The sequence below is a fragment of the Onthophagus taurus genome, chromosome 11 (assembly GCF_036711975.1).
Source record: "Onthophagus taurus isolate NC chromosome 11, IU_Otau_3.0, whole genome shotgun sequence".
Classification (NCBI taxonomy): Eukaryota; Metazoa; Arthropoda; class Insecta; order Coleoptera; family Scarabaeidae; genus Onthophagus; species Onthophagus taurus.
Window position 1 is genome coordinate 28,929,856 of NC_091976.1, and position 22,784 is coordinate 28,952,639.

The 22,784-nt window shown below is 32.5% G+C and overlaps 1 protein-coding gene across 4 annotated transcripts in view; it reads right to left on the minus strand.

The window, feature by feature from the left end:
• Positions 1-20,166, minus strand: part of LOC111415205 (spondin-1) — a 36,273-nt gene extending 16,107 nt beyond the window's left edge. Inside the window, exons 1-2 of one of the 4 annotated variants that reach the window (XM_023046760.2) lie at positions 20,001-20,165; positions 14,338-14,521 (exon numbers count right to left, since the gene is read on the minus strand). In XM_023046760.2, coding sequence (XP_022902528.1) covers positions 14,338-14,515 — 178 coding nt within the window. In that variant the 5' untranslated portion in view covers positions 14,516-14,521; positions 20,001-20,165. Of the gene's footprint in view, positions 1-14,337; positions 14,529-20,000 lie in introns of all 4 variants that reach the window. The other 3 variants (XM_023046759.2, XM_023046761.2, XM_071199837.1) reach the window with 3 other exon arrangements.
• Between the last annotated feature and the right edge of the window lie 2,618 nt (positions 20,167-22,784).

Below are 22,784 nucleotides of genomic sequence, written 5' to 3' on the forward strand. Positions count from 1 at the left end.
TATTCGAAGAAATGGATTTTATACGAATTTTTAAAACTAAAATTGCAAAATTCGAAAAAACATTGTCTTAAAAATTTATTTTTCAAAACAGCTTGTTGCATTAAAAAGAGGATACTTTAATTAATAATTGGTGATATTTCCACAAGCATCCTTCAAGAATTTAATTTTATAGCGAATTTTGAAAGTTATCCATTAAAATTGCAACATCAAAAATTTTATCAAAACTTCAAATATTGTTTTCTCAAAAACTAAAAGTTATTTTTCAAAACGTGTTAGATCATTAGAAAGAGGACTCTTTTATTAACACTTTGGGAAATTTTCATACTCATATTCCAAGAAATGGATTTTATACGAATTTTTAAAACTTAATCCGCGAAAATTGCAAAATTCGAAAAAATTGTCGATTATTTCAAAAATGTATTTCTCAAAAACTAAAAGTGATTTTTCAAAACGGCTTTTTGCATTAAAAAGAGGATACTTTAATTAATAATTGGTGGTATTTCCACAAGGATCCTTCAAGAAATTAATTTTATAACGAATTTTGAAAATTATCGATGAAAATTGCAACATCGAAAATTTTATCAAAACTTCAAATATTGTTTTCTCAAAAACTAAAAGTTATTTTTCAAAACGTGTTGGATCATTGGAAAGAGGACACTTTTATTAACACTTTGAGAAATTTTCATACTCATATTCCAAAAAATTGATTTTATACAAATTTTTAAAACTTAATCGGCGAAACATGCAAAATTCGAAAAAATTGTCAATTATTTAAAAAATTTATATCTCAAGAACTAAAAGTGATTTTTCAAAATGGCTTTTTGCATTAAAAAGAGGATACTTTAATTAATACTTGGTGATATTTCCACAAGGATTCTTCACGAAATTAATTTTATAGCGAATTTTGAAAGTTATCGACGAAAATTGCAACAACGAAAATTTTATCAAAACTACAAATATTGTTTTCTCAAAAACTAAAAGTTATTTTTCAAAACGTGTTGGATCATTGGAAAGAGGACACTTTTATTAACACTTTGGGAAATTTTCATACTCATATTCCAAGAAATGGATTTTATACAAATTTTTAAAACTCAATCGGGGAAAATTGCAAAATTCGAAAATTTTGTCGATCATTTCAAAAATTTATTTCTCAAGAACTAAAAGTGATTTTTCAAAACGGCTTGTTGCATTAAAAAGAGGATATTTTAATTAATAATTGGTGATATTTCCACAAGGATCCTTCAAGAAATTAATTTTATAACGAATTTTGAAAGTTATCGATGAAAATTGCAAAATCGAAAATTTTAACGATATTTCAAATATTGTTTTCTCAAAAACTAAAAGTTATTTTTCAAAACGTGTTGGATTATTGGAAAGAGGACACTTTTATTAACACTTTGGGAAATTTTCAAACTCATATTCCAAGAACTGGATTTTATACGAATTTTTAAATCTTAATCGGTTAAAATTGCAAAATTCGAAAGAATTGTTCATTTCAAAAATTTATTTCTCAAAAACTAAAAGTGATTTTTCAAAACGGCGTTTTGCATTAAAAAGAGGATACTTTAATTAATAATTGGTGATATTTTCACAAGGATCCTTCAAGAAATTAATTTTATAGCGAATTTTGAAAGTTATCCATTAAAATTGCAACATCAAAAATTTTATCAAAACTTTAAATATTGTTTTCTCAAAAACTAAAAGTTATTTTTCAAAACGTGTTGGATCATTGGAAAGAGGACACTTTTATTAACACTTTGGGAATTTTTCAAACTCATATTCCAAAAACTGGATTTTATACGAATTTTTAAAACTTAATCGGCGAAAATTGCATAATTCGAAAAAATTGTTCATTTCAAAAATTTATTTCTCAAGAACTAAAAGTGATTTTTCAAAACGCCTTTTGGCATTAAAAAGAGGATACATTAATTAATAATTGGTGCTATTTCCACAAAGATCCTTCAAGAAATTAATTTTATAGCGAATTTTGAAAGTTATCGATGAAAATTGTAACATCGAAAATTTTATTAAAAATTCAAATATTGTTTTCTCAAAAACTAAAAGTTATTTTTCAAAACGTGTTGGACCATTGGAAAGAGGGCACTTTTATTAACACTTTGGAAAATTTTCATACTCATATTCCAAGAAATGGATTTTATACGAATTTTTAAAACTTAATCGGCGAAAATTGCAAAATTCGAAAAAATTGTCGATTATTTAAAAAATTTATTTCTCAAGAACTAAAAGTGATTTTTCAAAACGGCTTGTTGCATTAAAAAGAGGATACATTAATTAATAATTGGTGCTATTTCCACAAAGATCCTTCAAGAAATTAATTTTATAGCGAATTTTGAAAGTTATCGATGAAAATTGTAACATCGAAAATTTTATTAAAAATTCAAATATTGTTTTCTCAAAAACTAAAAGTTATTTTTCAAAACGTGTTGGATCATTGGAAAGAGGACACTTTTATTAACACTTTGAGAAATTTTCATACTCATATTCCAAGAAATGGATTTTATACGAATTTTTAAAACTTAATCGGCGAAAATTGCAAAATTCGAAAAAATTGTCTTAAAAATTTATTTTTCAAAAACTAAAAGCGATTTTTCAAAACGGCTTGTTGCATTAAAAGAAGGATATTTTAATTAATAATTGGTGATATTTCCACAAGGATCCTTCAAGAAATTAATTTTATAACGAATTTTGAAAATTATCGATGTAAATTGCAATATTGAAAATTTGATCAAAACTTCAAATATTGTTTTCTCAAAAACTAAAAGTTATTTTTCAAAACGTGTTGGATCATTGGAAAGAGGACACTTTTATTAACACTTTGGGAAATTTTCATACTCATATTCCAAGAAATGGATTTTATACAAATTTTTAAAACTCAATCGGGGAAAATTGCAAAATTCGAAAATTTTGTCGATCAGTTCAAAAATTTATTTCTCAAGAACTAAAAGTGATTTTTCAAAACGGCTTGTTGCATTAAAAAGAGGATATTTTAATTAATAATTGGTGATATTTCCACAAGGATCCTTCAAGAAATTAATTTTATAGCGAATTTTGAAAGTTATCGATCAAAATTGCAACATCAAAAATTTTCTCAAAACTTTAAATATTGTTTTCTCAAAAACTAAAAGTTATTTTTCAAAACGTGTTAGATCATTGGAAAGAGGACACTTTTATTAACACTTTGGGAAATGTTCATACTCATATTCCAAGAAATGGATTTTATACGAATTTTTAAAACTTAATCGGCGAAAATTGCAAAATTCGAAAACATTGTTTCAAAAATTTATTTTTCAAAAACTAAAAGCGATTTTTCAAAACGGCTTGTTGCATTAAAAAGAGGATACTTTAATTAATAATTGGTGATATTTCCACAAGGATCCTTCAACAAATTAATTTTATAGCGAATTTTGAAAGTTATCGATGAAAATTGCAATATAGACAATTTTATCAAAACTTCAAATATTGTTTTCTCAAAAACTAAAAGTTTTTTTTCAAAACGGATTCGTTCCTTGGAAAGAGGACACTTTTATTAACACTTTGGGAAATTTTCATACTCATATTCCAAGAAATGGATTTTATACGAATTTTTAAAGCTTAATCGGCGAAAATTGCAAAATTCGAAAACATTGTATAAAATTTTCTTTTTCAAAAACTGAAAGCGATTTTTCAAAACAGCTTGTAGCATTAAAAAGAGGATATTTTAATTAATAATTGGTGATATTTCCACAAGGATCCTTCAAGAAATTAATTTTATAGCGAATTTTGAAAGTTATCCATTAAAATTGAAACATCAAAAATTTTATCAAAATTTAAATATTGTTTTCTCAAAAACTAAAAGTTATTTTTCAAAACGTGTTGGATCATTGGAAAGAGGACACTTTTATTAACACTTTGGGAATTTTTCAAACTCATATTCCAAAAACTGGATTTTATACGAATTTTTAAAACTTAATCGGCTAAAATTGCAAAATTCGAAAAAATGGTCTATTATTTCAACAATTTATTTCTCAAAAACTAAAAGTGATTTTTCAAAACGGGTTGTTGCATTAAAAAGAGGATACTTTAATTAATAATTGGTGATATTTTCACAAGGATCCTTCAAAAAATTAATTTTATAGCAAATTTTGAAAGTTATCGATGAAAATTGCAACATCGAAAATTTTATCAAAACTTCAAATATTGTTTTCTCAAAAACTAAAAGTTTTTCTTCAAACCGGGTTGGTTCATTGCAAAGAGGACACTTTTATTAACACTTTGGGAAATTTTCATGCTCATATTCCAAGAAATGGATTTTATACGAATTTTTAAAACTTAATCCGCGAAAATTGCAAAATTCGAAAAAATTGTCTATTATTTCAAAAATTTATTTCTCAAAAACTAAAAGTGATTTTTCAAAACGGCTTTTTGCATTAAAAGGAGGATACTTTAATTAATAATTGGTGATATTTCCACAAGGATTCTTCACGAAATTAATTTTATAGCGAATTTTGAAAGTTATCGATGAAAATTGCAACATCGAAAATTTTACCAAAACTTCAAATATTGTTTTCTCAAAAACTAAAAGTTATTTTTCAAAACGTGTTGGATCATTGGAAAGAGGACACTTTTATTAACACTTTGAGAAATTTTCATACTCATATTCCAAGAAATGGATTTTATACGAATTTTTAAAACTTAATCTGCGAAAATTGCAAAATTTGAAAAAATTGTTTCAAAAATTTATTTTTCAAAAACTAAAAGCGATTTTTCAAAACAGCTTGTTGCATTAAAAAGAGGATATTTTAATTAATAATTGGTGATATTTCCACAAGGATGCTTCAAGAAATTAATTTTATAGCGAATTTTGAAAGTTATCCATTAAAATTGCAACATCGAAAATTTTATCAAAACTTCAAATATTGTTTTCTCAAAAACTAAAAGTTATTTTTCAAAACGTGTTGGATCATTGGAAAGAGGACTCTTTTATTAACACTTTGGGAAATTTTCATACTCATATTCCAAGAAATGGATTTTATACGAATTTTGAAAACTTAATCGGCTAAAATTGCAAAATTCGAAAAAATTGTTAATTTCAAAAATTTATTTCTTAAAAACTAAAAGTGATTTTTCAAAACGGCTTTTTGCATTAAAAAGAGGATACTTTAATTAATAATCGAAAGTGATAACAGCGACAGTTCTGTTAGTAATGAATGTGATGATGAATTACAAGCGAAGAGAAGAAAACTAGACGAAACTGTAACAAGAGATTTTACATATCGTATTGAAGAAAGTCCTATAGGGATTGAACTTGATTATTATCTGCAGTGTCCAACACCTAAAAGAGATATTAATTCAAGTGAATGGTGGAGTACTAAGTAATAGGTTTTTAATATCCGGCTTTGGCCGTTCCACCACTAACATAAACTAAATTAATAAATTAAAAATAGCTTCCTTAATTAATCACTTAAAAAAAAACATGAAAGCTAACGTAAGCTGTTTTATTATCCCCTAATGTGTCCCCAGATCAAAGAGAGATTAATAACGCTCGAAAGAGCATTATTTCATTCTCGAAAAGGAAAGAATTTCGTTCTTTATTGGGTCGATTAATTGCCAGTGTACCAGATGCAGCTCGGGTTATATCCGGGATTTAATTTCGTTCTCCCACAGAATAAGCGGGCATATTTAAGCAAATTGGGCCCTCTAAAAACCTTTTGTCCATCGTAGACCGATGAGGGAATTTGATTTGCGGTACTTTCTTAAATTTGACTTAAATTTTATTAAACTCTGGATAAGCCTGGTAATGGAAAAGCACGCTCGGTTATACGCGGAGGTACGAAAACGAATTCGCCTCGAAATAGAAACTGGCGAACGCAGCTTCTCGCTATGATGAAAGGGGCTTTAACGGCAAACGAGGGCGCGTTTTATTTTCGCGCATGGGAAATAATTCGTGGAATTCGTTTTGGGTCAATTAAAAAGTCAAGACTTTTTATTTGTAATAATACGGTGTGGCGAATGTGCGCGAAACTGTTCGGCGTAAAATAGGAAGTTGCTAGTTGACCACTGCCCCCACAATTGATGATAAATTGCACCGCGTTTGGCACACTCACCGCCAATTAATTACTCTGGTAATTTACATCACGCCTAGTGACCATGTGATGCTCAAATGGCAGTTCCACTTTACCATCTACAATATTAGTACGCATCAATTTAGATTATTATTGTAGCAAAGAAGCATTATCTAACTCTTTTTTGCGAATAGAAAGACATTTTTTTCTGTTCTGGATTTTATTAGGCTTTTTTTACATAGTAATAATAGAGGATTATAATAAAGGCACTATTAAACTATGTCGAGGTCTGGAGAAAAAGCTTCTTATGAAAGATTTAAGAGATAGCCATCGACGATAAATTTATGCACATTGCAAGAGCAAGGAGGAAAGGGTCGGACAACCAAAAAATAGGAGAGAAAGAGAATCTGCGTGAATTTAATGCAAGAGTGATGATGCTAAGATGGTAATACCCATTGTGGCGAAGAAAGTGTAGATGAATGACAAAAGTTGTGTAACTACCACAATCTAGTGAAGGAGTTCATGCTTAAAAACTCACAAATATTGAGATGGATGGTAATAGCTTGCATATGAAAATAAAACATAACTTAATGAGGAAAGGATAATACTTTGTAAAAACATATATATGGTAGAGGGCTAGGTAGAGTCGATAGACAAAGCGAGTCCATCCAGAACCACCAAACACTACAGTTTTCCGCTACCTCCATTTATTATCAGACTCATCAAAGAGAAAAGACGCCTATATCGAGACTTCAGGGTATATGAAGTGCCTGAGTTAAAAAAGAAGTTTAATGAGTTCAACAAAAAGATACAGAAACTAATTCAGCAAAACAGAACGGAAAAGTACATGGAAGCCTGTGACAAAATAAAAATGTGTAAAGGAAAAAACTATTGGCACGAAATTCGAAAACTATCAAGATACCAAAAGACACCTGGAACGGAGGAGCTCATTGATCCTACCGATGGCGGTGTGCACTCCAACCCTGAAGAGATTGCCAACATACACGCTGACTACCTAGAAGGTGTATTCACCTTTACCGAGGATGTTTCGTTTTGTTCCCACAATAAAAGCATTATAGATAATTGGTACGAATCCGCATTTTTGACACCGTTCGAGACACCCGTAGATGCTCTCATGTTGGAAGACGAATATTTTACTCTTCTTGGACAGGGAAAAGATACCGCTCCCGGTTATGATAACATCACAAGGAAACTGCTTAGAAGTCTAGATCTTAACATCCATGGCTTTATCAGAAAAATAATTAACTTTTGCCTTACGACTCAGCATTTCCCGCGCGACTGGAAGACGTCAATTATTACTTGTATTCCCAAGAAGGATCCTTCTCTATCTGATCCAGCCAACTATCGCGCCATCTCACTGCTCCCCGTAATTGGAAAACTCTTCGAGACGCACTTGAAGAACAAGCTCCTGGCTGCGGTATCAAAGAAAATTCCGCCTTACCAATTTGGCTTCCAATCCGGCAAATCAACGTCCCAGCCACTAACTATTCTGGTTTACAACTTCCAGGCGGCACGTTTTGTAAAACTGAAATCTGCAGCAGTGTTTCTGGACGTCTGAAAGGCCTTTGACTCCGTGTGGCACAAAGGATTGCTATTTACACTGGATAAGCTAAAAACGCCATACTAACCCTGATAAACCAATTCCTGTCGAATCGCTCCTCCATCGTGAAGTTGAAAAATCACTCCTCCCACAGCTTCTCCGCTCAGCAAGGCCTTCCTCAGGGTTCGCCTATCTCTCCCGCTCTATACAATCTATTCTGCCACGATCTTTACAACGACAACCCAGACGCCTTTAACCTCACTGCATACGCACTTCTTTACGCCGACGACACAGCATTGGTTTCGCACAGTAGGGATATCACTTCCTCGGTCCGTAAGCTGCAGACGCTCATAAACGAAACGGAAAATTAGTACCGAAAATGGCGCATCCTACTCAATCCCACAAAATCACAATTTTTTGTCCCATTCCTCTCACCCCGCGCTCCCTCTCCCACAATTACAATCCAATCAACGGCAATCTCCGTCTCACCAACCTGCAAGTATCTTGGCATAATACTTGACAGAACGCTTAAGTTTTCCACTCATGCAACCAAGGTGAAGATGAAAGTAAAGACACGCGCCAAACACTTTAAATCTCTCTCGTTCAGCGGTCGCGGAATCTCTACCTCATGTGCCTCCCACATCTACAAGACCATATTCAGGCCCATCATAGAATATGGATCAATACTGCTAAGCAACGCACCAAGAAGAACGAAGTACCACCTGGACGTAGCGGAAAGATCTGCACTGAGATCCATCACCCGAATTAGGAACCCCCGTAATCCCCTCTTTAACCCTAGCAATGATCTGCTATACCAACTTACCGATATTCCCCCTATCCATACCCGTCTTCAATCTTTGTCCGATAAATCCATTCTAAATTTTCCTACCAATGCCTTGCAACACACGCTTATATCGCCTCGATTACTCCACCCTCGCAACAACCCACCTCTTCTCTTCCAAAAACTCCTGGCCGTCAGAGAAGACTGAAACAAGCCGCCGACTACAAAAATCACGGGCAGAAAGACCTTGGTCGGTAGCCCTATTCTCACCCCTTAACTTTTTATTTTTGTTGTATATACATATAGATATTTTTATTGTTATTCTTATTTTTTTTATGTAGTGGGTACAGAATAAAATCTGTTTTCTTCTTCTGGAAGAGATGGGCTTGGACATCGTCCTGGAAAAATCAGCAGTCGTAACGCTGAAAAGCAGAAGATGTGAAAGAGAAGCTAGAATAAACATCAAAGGTCACATAGGTCCATAAAATATCTAGGGGTGATGATCTGGAAAGACCTAAAATGGGGTGATAATATGGAATATGTGACAAATAAGACGCCCTGAATACAATAATGGGCTCCACCTATGGGCCAAGCGCCGAAAAAAGGAAGATGATTGGATTAATGATCTATTCCCAAGTTTTATACGGTTCCTCGGCTTGGATTGGTGCTGGGAGACACACTACCAATAGATCTGATGGCCAAAAGAAGAGAGGCAAGCTATAAATGAATGGGAAGCCAGATGGGCTAAAGACAGTGGTAAAGCTAGATGGACCAAAAGATTATTACCAAAAAAAACGCCATGGATAACAAGAAGATGGGGAGAGATGAATTATTTCCTAACCCAGCTTATGAGTGGACAAAGAGAAGAAATACTACTACAAAATACGTAAGAAATAGCTGGAACTTTTATAGACGACCAAGAATAGAAGAGGAGAGAAGAAGGGGGCAGTCTATTATGCCCCTTCCAGGTACGTCTTTATTTCTAGTTAACTAATTAATGAGTTAACACTTTTTTTGTAATTCTTCTCATGCAACCAGAGGATGCAGAACCCTGAAAAAGAAGATCTACTAGATGAAAAGAACAGGAGAGATAAATGGTGGAGCTCAGGTTGTTTTCTTCGCAGGACAGAAAGAAGAAAAAAGAACTCCAATGCAACGCCATCCACCCGTAACCATCTTGTTGGATTCGGTTGGGGTTTGTTGGGTTCGGTTGGCTTGAATTGGGTTGGGTTCTGCCACTATTCTGCTACTATTCAAAAAAGTATTAGAAACAAGATCCGATAATATTATCCACAAAGATGAACCTCGTTTTTGTTTGGAAAACTGTTTCGCTGCATATCATTCAACGTAAAGTACTTTTTGGTTTTATAAAAATTTATTTTGGTCCAACAATTAAATAAATTTATTGCGGTATATGATTTAGCAAGATGGTTGATACATTCTAACATTGTTGTTGGAACTATGAAAAGATCATGATGAGAGTTCCAAACAAAAATATTAGAAAGTAAGATAGAGTAGAAATGAAGTAAAGGAGGCAGATTCCGAAGATTAAGTTAATTCCTCCAACCCGTCACTACTCGACCTATACAATTTCCAGTTCTAACAGATTTTTAGTTCCCTCTATAAAAAGAAGACTTAGGTTGGATCTCCCTCAGGGCCCTAATATTATACTAGGTTGACTTGAAATGTACAAATGCAGAGAACCCAAGATATCTGAAATACAGGATATCCATCTCTTAGTGGATCCAAAACCTTGGATGAGTTAGCTAGCGAAGCATCGTTGGTAACTAAAGTGGGAGAGAGTCAACCCAACGTGATTACCAATGAGCTTATCAACCCAAGGGCCGTCCAAAATCGCAATAGATCAATATCCAAGATTTTTCAGAAGAAAAGAAAAACTTAATAGAACGATAATTTGACAGCATTATAAGAACTCTGTAAGAAGACAATGAAAGTGCTCCAAAGAAGAAAGTCAAGGGGACGATTAGACAAGGAAGAAACATGACGCAACAAAACCTTCACTTAGAGGTTGCAAACTGGTCTTTGTTACATTCTGAGGAGAAAGAGTATAACAACGGCATGCTCATGACCTTCGCTGCTTTTTGAAAAAGCGGCTGAATGGCTTGCCACGCACGAAGGTAGAATGAACTTTCTGCTTAGTACCATATTCACTCGGGGGTCGCGTTCAGCTCAGTTTCTCCCTTGGTTAGATTGGAGGCAGTTTCTGCGTCCATGACCACTGAGCGGGTTGGTGAAACCACCGGCTCAAAAAGGGCGAAACCAGTAGGAACCTCGCACAGGTCGTCTTCGGATCTGTCCGACTCAATGTTGATGACTCCCACCTGCTCCCCAAATCCAGATGCCTAGAGAGGAGTTTGGAGAGGACCCTGCGACATTAAGAGTAATACAATGCAACTTGCACCGTGGCAGGGCTGCAACTGCAGTATTGTGCTGGCACCTTGACATGATTGTATTGCTCTGATTCAAGAGCCATGGACTATCAACTCGAATGTTTCTGGTTTTGGTTCTCTTAGCGGTTTTGTTTTCTTTTTCAGTACTCAGGATCGACCGACAGCTGTAATCTACGTTCCTAGACATATTTCCGCGTATCTCCTGCCGGAAGAAAACGACGCTGTGTCTAGCATCTGCCTACCTGCCTATAGAAGAGATGACTCCTACTGCGGCCTTGACAGCATTAGTCAACGCTAGCAAGGTAAATAAATGGCTACTCATTGTAGGCTGCAATTCCAACGCTTATTCTGTTGCCTGGGGATGTGACGAAGGAAACTTTAGAGGTAAGACCTTGCTTAAATTTATTACTTGGAAATAATCAACCAAGGCTGTAAACCCACGTTCGTCAATGCTAGGTGTCAGACGATTATTAATTTGACTTTGGCATCGGTGAACGTATCTCAAAAGATTAGCAACTGGTGTGTCTGCCAGGAGGCGTCTATGTCTGACCGTAGATGGATCACTTTTGATTTAGGATCAACTATGCTCTTAAAAAAGAGGGTCCGGGATCCAAAGCGGACTGACTTGAGCATTTTTGCAAGCTGTCTAAATGAGCAATTGCGAGATTCCTTCCTGGAAATACCGATGAATTGGAGAATTACTCAAACCTCTTGGGTGGCACACTAATTCAGGCCTTCCACAGTGCATGCCCTGAGAGAATTGTGCCTTGGAGCAAAATATCTGGGAAAGAATAATATCATGATTTGTAGAAGGGAAACACAACATAAAAAGTAAACTGTATTAGGAACAATACCATGATCATTAGCAGAAGAAATTAATACCAACCTTAAGCTTAGATGCAAAAAATCATAAGTCAGAATCATATGCAGAAACAATATCATAGTTGTATGTAAAAGAATACATTTGGCACAGAAGCAAATTACCATAGTTAGAACGAAATCACCATATGTAGAAGCAAAATATCATGAGAAGAGTATTGTTATGTCCATTTGCAGAAGAAAACATTGTGGGCAGAAACAAAGTGGATAGAAGCAAACGAACATAAGTATTATTTACTGCTGGCAGTTGAACGACCATCGGAATGTTTCTTTTGATTCTCTATCTTAGAAACTATGAACGAATGTCGGTATGGAGAGATGCTAGAAAAGCAGTGTGGCTTTATTAGGTTCTCTTTATGCAGCAAAGTTACTCTATTATGAACTCAATGTTTTCTTTAATTCTACCTACTGGCTTCTCTGCACAACAAGCTGTGATGAGTTGAGTAACATTCTCAACTTATATGACTAGTTCACCACACCAGATTCCGACAAAGTCAAACCAGCAACTCCTTTCTCAGAGAGGATATCAGCCAAATGAGGAAGAACCTTAACAACACTGAATAGGAGCTCTACAAACTTCATCTATTCCTAAGCCAAGAGTTGCACACCATCATTTGGAGCTGTTTAGAAGTCCAAACGCTTTTTCGTAGCGAAAGCAACAAAGCTTTAAAAACCAGAAAACTCACTCTTCCTGTCGAAGAAATCATTATCAACGTCGAATCCAACAGGACATCATCATACTACTGATGATACTACGCGGACAAAGGCAATGTCAAAGTAGCCACAGTGGTTATGGATTCAGTGGAATATAAGAACAAGATCACGGACTTGCTCATGAACCAGCTTACAAACTGGATCACTTTTGATTTAGGACCAACTATGCTCTTGAAAAAGAGGGTCCGGGATCCAAAGCGGACTAACTTGAGCATTTTTGCAAGCTGTCTAAATGAGCAATTGCGAGATTCCTTCCTGGAAATACCGATGAATTGGAGAATTACTCAAACCTCTTGGGTGGCACACTAACTCAGGCCTTCCACAGTGCATGCCCTGAGAGAATTATGGAGGGCTACACCTTGGTGGACTCCTGATCTACATTCACTGAGGGTCACTTGAAGAAAAGCTTTCAATAAAGCAAAACAAACTAGACTGAATTCTGACTGGACCTTGTTCAAAACACACCAGTCGTTTCACCTTGTCAAGAAACGACAAGCCTGGAGAGGTTTTTGTGAAGAGGTGGAGAGAGCTGCTGAGGCCTCACGCCTAAATAAAATACTATCTCTATCTAAAAGTCTGATGGCAGTTTTTCTAAGGATGTTCATTTTCCAGGTTATTTGCAAGATTTTTCAACGCTTCTACACTAAGTGGAATTTAATAACTCTCCTACCAGCCACTACTGGCAGATAGCCAACCAGGTTGTAAGAAATGAGTTGGTAGAGTGGGCCGTCGGCAGTTTTGAGCCCTTCAAAACACTGGGACCCGACGGTATATTTCCTGCTCTTCTTCAATGGAGCCTAGAGGATATGAAAATACACTTGATGAGAGTTTTTAAAGCCTGCTTAGCATTTAATTACGTTCCCACCAGCTGAACGAAGGTTACAGTAATTATCAGTATGCTGGAAATAAGTCGCTAGGTTGAGTGCATAATGTAAGATATAGAAAAAGTGCTCAGAAATTTTTTTCATAATGGAAACTATCAAGGCATTCACTGGTTTGACAGAAGAACTATAATATTAAATGAATAACACAAAGCTCGACTGGTAGAAATCAAATTGGAAAAATGTACGAATTGAAGTAAATAAAATATTTTCTATATATATGATAAAAACAACGATGAGAATTAGATAGATATAAATCAATACTCAAAAAGCGTTCAAGTGGAATGAATAAAGCGTTTGACAAATGACTTTAGGATAATGCATTGTAGCACACAATGAAAGCATATCCTATTATGATCCATTACCCATGACAGACGTTTCCTATTATCATGTGTCAAATGAAATATTGATCTAATCGTCGATTTGGAAAGCATTTTCTTTCGTAAATAATAAATGAAAACACATTAATTGAATTATATATAATTTTGAGATAATTTTTAATTAAATAAAACGTTGGAATTTGAAAGTTTTGTAAGCTAATATTACTTTAATATCCAATTATGTTGGTTTAAACAAATGCTAAGTTAATGATAGTTTTATGAAAATACCGCTAATATATGTACGGTGGTGCATGGACCGTGAAAAAGAGCTATCTCTTTTTCGCAGTGCCATCTGCCAACTTCAGCTCGAGCACAGCATCGCTATGGTTTTTTGTCCATATCCGGCGCGTCGGTTCATTAATCACCGACGAGCTGGCGTTCGACGTTAGAAAATATTATGACTGGCCGTTTATTAAAAATTCCGAGCACGCCGGATTAAACTGGGTACCCTTTTTGTGTTTAAGTTCGTTTTCTCGTAGATTTGTTCCGTGCTTTTAATTAACGTTGGATTATGCAAACGTTTTGTAACTTTGTCAGAGATTATTAAGTTTTGTTATGATAACGAAACGTACAAAGTAACGACATTAATTAACCCGCATAATTATCAATCTGATAATAGGAAGAAGGCGAATACAAATATTTGCAAATCTACACCAAAGTTTACTTACCCTTGTATGTGTACCCGGAGACGTAGTTAGATGGATCTCCGTTAATTTCTAGCAAATATTCACCGTGGGATGGGCTCTTGGGTTTTGTGACATCCGGTGGTGTCCTGTCACATCGAAAACCGAACGCCGCAGGTCCCAAAACGAAGACCACCAAGAATACGGTTCGACAACCGTACATTTTAATCTATAAACTGCAAACATCACAGAATTACCTCCTATCGAACTCGGCAAATAACCCCGTCTCATGTTAAATTGCAATCGATCGGAATTTCGTATTTGTATAATGTTCAAACAAAATTTACATTCAGGTTAAAAATTAATATCCGTTTGTATCTATTCAAAACATGTATTTACCTATTTATGCGATTATAATTTTGCGCAATATGCGATCGGGATATGGCCTCCCATTTTAATGGGAAAATGTCATTTTCAAAATTAATTCATTCATTCGTTCATCCTTGGGCTTCGACCACTTTTACAATTTGAAATTGCGTATTTAATAGAGGTGAATTCATCGCCGCGTTAAAACGGTTTGATACAGTTTTAGCTCGAGTTTGAGAAATCCCGTTTAATTTATTGAAATCGAGCAGAATTTTAAACAATTACGATTCAGTAGTATGTTTCTTTTATTATTGTTTTAATTTCATTAAGTATTTGTAGCAACTTTTTTAATTAATGTTAAAAATTACAAATAAAAATAATGGTGGAGGTGCCGGGATTTTACTTTTTTATCATTAATATAATAATGAAGCTTATTATGCCTTGGAGCAAAATATCTGGGAATGATTTGTAGAAGGGAAACACAACATAAGTAAACTGTATTAGGAACAATACCATGATCATTAGCAGAAGAAATTAATACCAACCTTAAGCTTAGATGCAAAAAATCATAAATCAGAATCATGTGCAGAAACAATATCATAGTTGTATGTAAAAGAATACATTTGGCACAGAAGCAAATTACCATAGTTAGAACGAAATCACCATATGTAGAAGCAAAATATCATGAGAAGAGTATTGTTATGTCCATTTGCAGAAGAAAACATTGTGGGCAGAAACAAAGTAGTTAGAAGCAAACGAACATAAGTATTATTTACTGCTGACAGTTGAACGACAATCGGAATGTTTCTTTTGATTCTCCATCTTGCAAACTATGAATGAATCTCGGTATGGAGAGATGCTAGAAAAGAAGTGTGACTTTATCATGGTTCTCTTTATGCAGCAAAGTTACTCTATTATGAACTCAATGTTTTTTTTTATTCTGCCTACTGGCTTCTCTGCACAACAAGCTGTGATGAGTTGAGTAACATTCTCAACTTATATGACTAGTTCACCACACCAGATTCCGACAAAGTCAAACCAGCAACTCCCTTCTCAGAGAGGATATCAGCCAAATGAGGAAGAACCTTAACAACACTGAATAGGAGCTCTACAAACTTCATCTATTCCTAAGCCAAGAGTTGCACACCATCATTTGGAGCTGTTTAGAAGTCCAAACGCTTTTTCGTAGCGAAAGCAACAAAGCTCTAAAAACCAGAAAACTCACTCTTCCTGCCGAAGAAATCATTATCAACGTCGAATCCAACAGGACATCATCATACTACTGGCGGACAAAGGCAATGTCAAAGCAGCCACAGTGGTTATGGATTCAGTGGAATATAAGAACAAGATCACGGACTTGCTCATGAACCAGCTTACAAACCAACAGCAAGAAACCTTACAACTTACCTGGAAAAAAAGACCAAATTAAAAATAGAGGCAACTCGAATCAAGACTCAGAGATCAAGAAAACCCTAATCCCTCAGGAAAAATCAAGCAGGTGTCCCAAACTCTATGGTCTGCCCAAAATCCAAAAAACTCACCGTTACAAAAATTTGAAAAGTATTTAGCCAAGATCATGCAACCTTATTGAATCACTAAATCTCCTGAGTCCATCGACTACTTTTAACAATTTCTGGCATAGAACAGCAAGGAGTAGGAGTATCTCAGTAAAATGATGACATAGTTTTTGTCTTGATTAATTTTATAGCGAATTTTGAAAACTATCGATGAAAATTGTAAAATTCGAAAGAATTGTCGATTATTTCAAAAATTTATTTCTCAAGAACTAAAAGTGATTTTTCAAAACGGCTTTTTGCATTAAAAAGAGAATAGTTTAATTAATAATTGGTGATATTTCCACAAGTATCCTTCAAGAAATTAATTTTTTAGCGAATTTTGAAAGTTATCGATGAAAATTGCAACATCGAAAATTTTATCAAAACTTCAAGTATTGTTTTCTCAAAAAATAAAAGTTATTTTTCAAAACGGGTTGGTTCAATGGAAAGAAGGCACTTTTATTAACACTTTGGGAAATTTTCATACTCATATTCTAAGAACTGGATTTTATATGAATTTTTAAAACTTAATCGGCGAAAATTGCAAAATTCAAAAAAAATTTCGATCATTTCAAAAATTTTTTTCTCAAGAACTAAAAGTGATTTTTCAAAACGGTTTATTGCATTAAAAAGAGGATACTTTAATTAATAATTGGTGATATTTCCACAAGGATCCTTCAAGTAATTAATTTTATAGCGAATTTTGAAAGTGATAGATGAAAATTGCACCATCGAAAATTTTTTCAAAACTTTAAATATTGTTTTCTCAAAAACTAAAAGTTATTTTTCAAAACGGGTTAGTTCATTGGAAAGAGGACACTCTTATTAACACGTTGGGAAATTTTCATACTCATATTCTAAGAACTGGATTTTATATGAATTTTTAAAACTTAATCGGCGAAAATTGCAAAATTCGAAAAAAATTTCGATCATTTCAAAAATTTTTTTCTCAAGAACTAAAAGTGATTTTTCAAAACGGTTTATTGCATTAAAAAGAGGATACTTTAATCAATAATTGGTAATATTTCCACAAGGATCCTTCAAGAAATTAATTTTATAGCGCATTTTAAAAGTTATCGATGAAAATTGCAACACCGATAATTTTATCAAAACTTCAAATATTGTTTTCTCAAAAACTAAAAGTTATTTTTCAAAACGGGTTAGTTCATTGGAAAGAAGACACTTTTATTAACACTTTAGGAAATTTTCATACTCATATTTCAAGAACTGGATTTTATACGAATTTTTAAAACTAAATCGACGAAAATTACAAAAATCGACAAAATTGTCGATTATTTCAAAAATTTATTTCTCAAGAACTAAAAGTGATTTTTCAAAACGGTTTATTGCATTAAAAAAAGGATACTTTAATTAATAATTGGTGATATTTCCACAAGGATACTTCAAGAAATTAATTTTATAGCGAATTTTGAAAGTTATCGATGTAAATTGCAACATCGAAAATTTTATCAAAACTTCAAATATTATTTTTTTCAAAAACTAAAAGTTATTTTTCAAAACGGGTTGGTTCATTGGAAAGAGGACACTTTTATTAACATTTTGGAAAATTTTTATACTCATATTCCAAGAAGTCGATTTTATACGAATTTTTAAAACTTAATCGGCGAAAATTGAAAATTCGAAAAAATTGTCGATTATTTAAAAAATTTATTTCTCAAGAACTAAAAGTGATTTTTCAAAACGGCTTGTTGCATTAAAAAGAGGATACTTTAATTACTAATTGATGATATTTCCGCAAGGATCCTTCAAGAAATTAATTTTATAGCGAATTTTGAAAGTTATCGATGTAAATTGCAACATCGAAAATTTTATCAAAACTTCAAATATTGTTTTCTTAAAAACTAAAAGTTATTTTTCAAAACGGGTTAGTTCATTGGAAAGACCACATTCTTATTAACACTTTGGGAAATTTTCATACTCATATTTCAAAAAATGGATTTAATACGAATTTTTAAAATTTAATCGGCGAAAATTGCAAAATTCATCATTTCAAAAATTTATTTCTTAAGATTGTCTAATTTTTCGGTAGTCTCCTCTTGTTGGTAAAACTGAAGCTATTTAAAGAGCCTTTTCTATGGCAACTTTTAAAGAACACTTTTCATCGTAACTTTGTTTTCAAGCTCTATAACTTTGGTTGTGGCCTCGTCATAAAGTTGTGAGTTATCAATACAGAACTCTATAAATCTTTTTTCCCACCAAGTCCATTCATGAAGCCTATTGACTACTAGTTTGCGTGTTATTGCATTGTTTGATTATGCTAGATATTATTTCTTGGGTTTTTGTATTTTGGCAGAATTGCCACATTTTTTTGCCATCGTGCCAAATTGATATTGATAATTTTAAAATTTATGGACTTTCCCCACATCATTAAAATCAACGCTAGAACCAGAATGCAGCTTCTGAGGGAACTGTTGACTTATTGTATTAACTTTGTTGTAATTTGGAACCGCTATTTTTTTGTTAGAATAAAACGAAAATAATAAATGGTTTTCCAATTTTGGCTTGATTGCTTTGTTACCTAAAACATTGAAATTCGTTTCTATGACAACGATAACGTATTACTGGAGCTTTGAACGTGTAAAAAACGAAAAAATATTGAAACATTTTGTTTTGAGGAACGTAAATAAATATTTTTGGGATCAAAAGTTGAAATAAATGCATTTATAAACATTAACAAATCTTTTTTGGTTTTAATTTAAACTAGAATAACATAAAAAGAAGAAAACAAAGTCAAACAGAGTCCTCAATTATTACGCTGGTGCTCGAAAAGCTCAAATCTTAACATTCTCAAGGCTTCTTGTCCTACTTATTACCGCTTCCTTGTGCACGACAGACGACGTCTGCTGAAAATTTGCTAATAGGTAGACCCGCGGGGACATTTATTATTACAATTCCCTTTCAAGCGCATTTTTTTTCTTCCATCTATTCTTGTGTCCTCATTAAGGAAAGCGCTAAAAGGACATTTCAAATTGAATTTATCTGCGCGGAAAATGTTGGGGTAAGAAAGAGAATACTGGGATATATTTTTTAATGCGCTCCAAGTGAATAGTCATTAATAGTCCGTTCTTTGTCGATTCTAGGACTTTCCTCGGTGATGGTCCTTTACCCACCGAGAGAGAGACAAATGGCACTCGGTAAATAAAGTGGATACTGCCTTTATTCGATGTAAGAGAGGGTTTCATTCTTTGTTACGAATTGACGATCGTTTCTCTTCCTCAATCCCTTTTTGGGATAACCATAATCATATTTTATTAAAAATTTAAAATAATGATATAAATTTTGATTCAAAAAATTGGTGGATGAGCCGGAAAAGTTTAAAAAAATATGATTTAATTTAATTCGGAGAAGTGTTAATAAAAACACTTTTTACATTATTTATTTTATGTATTAGTAAAGGATTTATTTTAATATATTTTATAATATTTTGCAAAATGAAATATAAGCAACAATTTCAGATAAATTCAATCAGATAACGTTTCAACGATTATTAAAATATTATTTCGAAGTTATAAATTGTTATTTACTAAATTTTAAATAAAGTTTTAATTGGTGCAAATTTTCATGGAAGATTAATCACTTATTCTGTTAACACAAAAGACTAAAAAAAAACTCTTAACGAGCCGTATTCATCAACGAAGCGCGTAATCGACAAAGTTCAAAGGGTTATCAATAAACAACGGTGTTGATGGTTTCTAGAACACTCTTTTTCTAAACTTTTTAACTTTAAATAAAAACAAATAAAAAAATAATGGATTTTCCACGTACCTTTTTTTCAGTTTAGAGTTTCACACATAACTCGATTTTTACTATTTATTTGTTTTATTTGATTTTAATTTGTTTTTACTCGCTATTAAATTGTTTTTTCAGCGATAGTCGCTCGCTGTTGACCTGAAACGCACGGGAACACGCGCTGGAACGTAGTGTGAAACGAAGTGTTGTCGGTTTCGAAATGTTGAAACTGTCATGCGCCGATAGAGACGTTGAACGGCTTCGGAATAAATTCAATTTTCAACCGCAGACCTTCGTAAGTAAAGATCAACGTTAACCGACGACATTATTAACATAAAGGATTTTCAGCGAAGAAGCGTCGACTTACACGTTATGAGGCCATTTACCTGTCTAAAGACGTTAAAATGAAAATTGATATTATAATAAAGAAAATTTGCTGAATTGTAATAAAAAGTAAGTTTATAATAATTTAAAGAGATATAAAACATAACTAGATCTAGCGCAGTCAAAATTGAATTTTATAGTCGATCATAACTCAAAAACTAAAGGTAATGTTTTAGGAATAAATTGTTTATAACAATCTAAAAAGATCGACTTCAGCTACAACTATATTTTAGTTACGAAGTGGAAATTAACAAAATTTCAAAGTTGCACGTTTTCGTTGTTAAAGTCAATGATAACTCAAAAACTAACGGTGATGGAGAAAAATGTTTTGGGGATAAATTGCTTATAATAAACTAAAAGGGCATTATCTATAATCAGATCGACTTTACTTATAACTATATTTTAGTCAAAATGTGGAAATTAGGAAAATATCAAAATAGAACGTTTTCGTTGTTAAAATCAATCATAACTCAAAAACTAAAGGTGATAGAGGAAATTGTTTTGGGGATAAATTGTTTATAATAATCTAAAAAGACATTATTTATAAGCAGATCGATTTCAGTTGTAACTATATTTTAGTTAGAAGCTGGAAATTAGCAAAATATCAAAATTGAATGTTTTCGTTGTTAAAGTTGATCATAACTCAAAAACTAAAGGTGATGGAGGAAGATGTTTTAGGAATAAATTGTTTATAACAATCTAAAAAGACATTATCCACAATCAGATCGATTTCAGTTATAACTATATTTTAGTTAGAAACTTGAAATTAGTAAAATACCAAAATTGAATGTTTTCGTTGTTAAAGTTGATCATAACTCAAAAACTAAAGGTGATGGAGGAAGATCTTTTGGGAATAAATTGTTTATAATAATCTAAAAAGACATTATCTATAATCAGATCGACTTCAGTTATAATCATATTTTAGTTAAAAAGTGGAAATTAGCAAAATATCGAAATTGAATGTTTTCGTTGTTAAAGTTGATCATAACTCAAAAACTAAAGGTGGTGGAGGAAGATATTTTAGGAATGAATTGTTTATAATAATCTAAAAAGACACTATCCACAATCAGATCGATTTCAGTTGTAGCTATATTTTAGTTAGAAACAGGAAATTAGCAAAATATCAAAATTGAATGTTGTCGTTGTTAAAGTCGATCATAACTCAAAAACAAAAAGTGATGGAGGAAGATATTTTAGGAATAAATTGTTTATAACAATCTAAAAAGACATTATCCATAATCAGATCGATTTCAGTTATAACTATATTTTAGTTACAAAGAGGAAAGTAACAAAATTTCAAAATTGAATATTGTTGTTAAAATCGATCATAATTTAAAAACTAAAAGTGATGGTGGAAGATATTTTCGGAATAAATTGTTTATAATAAACTAAAAAGGCACTATTTATAATCATATCGACTTTAGTTATAACTATATTTTAGTTAGAAACTGAAAATTAGCAAAATATCAAAATTGAATGTTTTCGTTGTTAAAGTTGCTCATAACTCAAAAACTAAAGGTGGTGGAGGAAGATGTTTTAGGAATAAATTGTTTATAACAATCTAAAAAGACATTGTCCACAATCAGATCAATTTCAGTTATAACTATATTTTAGTTAGAAACTGGAAATTAGCAAAATGTCAAAATTGAATGTTTTCGTTGTTAAAATCGATCATAATTTAAAAACAAAGTGATGGAGGAAAATGTTTTAGGAATAAATTGTTTATAATAAACTAAAAAGACACTATCTATAATCATATCGAGTTGAGGTATAACTATATTTTAGTTAGAAACTGGAAATTAGCAAAATATCAAAATTGAATATTTTCGTTGTTAAAGTTGATCATAATTCAAAAACTAAAGGTGGTGGAGGAAGATGATTTAGAAATAAATTGTTTATAATAATCTAAAAAAACATTATCCATAATCAGATCGATTTCAGTTGTAACTATATTTTAGTTAGGAACTGGAAATTAGTAAAATATCAAAATTGAATGTTTTTGTTGTTAAAATCGATAATAATTTAAAAACTAAAAGTGATGGAGGAAGATGTTTTAGGAATAAATTGTTTATAATAAACTAAAAAGACATTATCCATAATCAGATTGATTTCAGTTGTAGCTATATTTTAGTTAGGAACTGGGAATGAGCAAAATATCAAAATTGAATGTTTTCGTTGTTAAAATCGATAATAATTTAAAAACTAAAAGTGATGGAGGAAGATGTTTTAGGAATAAATTGTTTATAATAAACTAAAAAGACATTATTCATAATCAGATCGATTTCAGTTGTAGCTATATTTTAGTTAGGAACTGGGAATGAGCAAAATATCAAAATTGAATGTTTTCGTTGTTAAAGTTGCTCATAACTCAAAAACTAAAGGTGGTGGAGGAAGATGTTTTAGGAATAAATTGTTTATAATAATCTAAAAAGACAT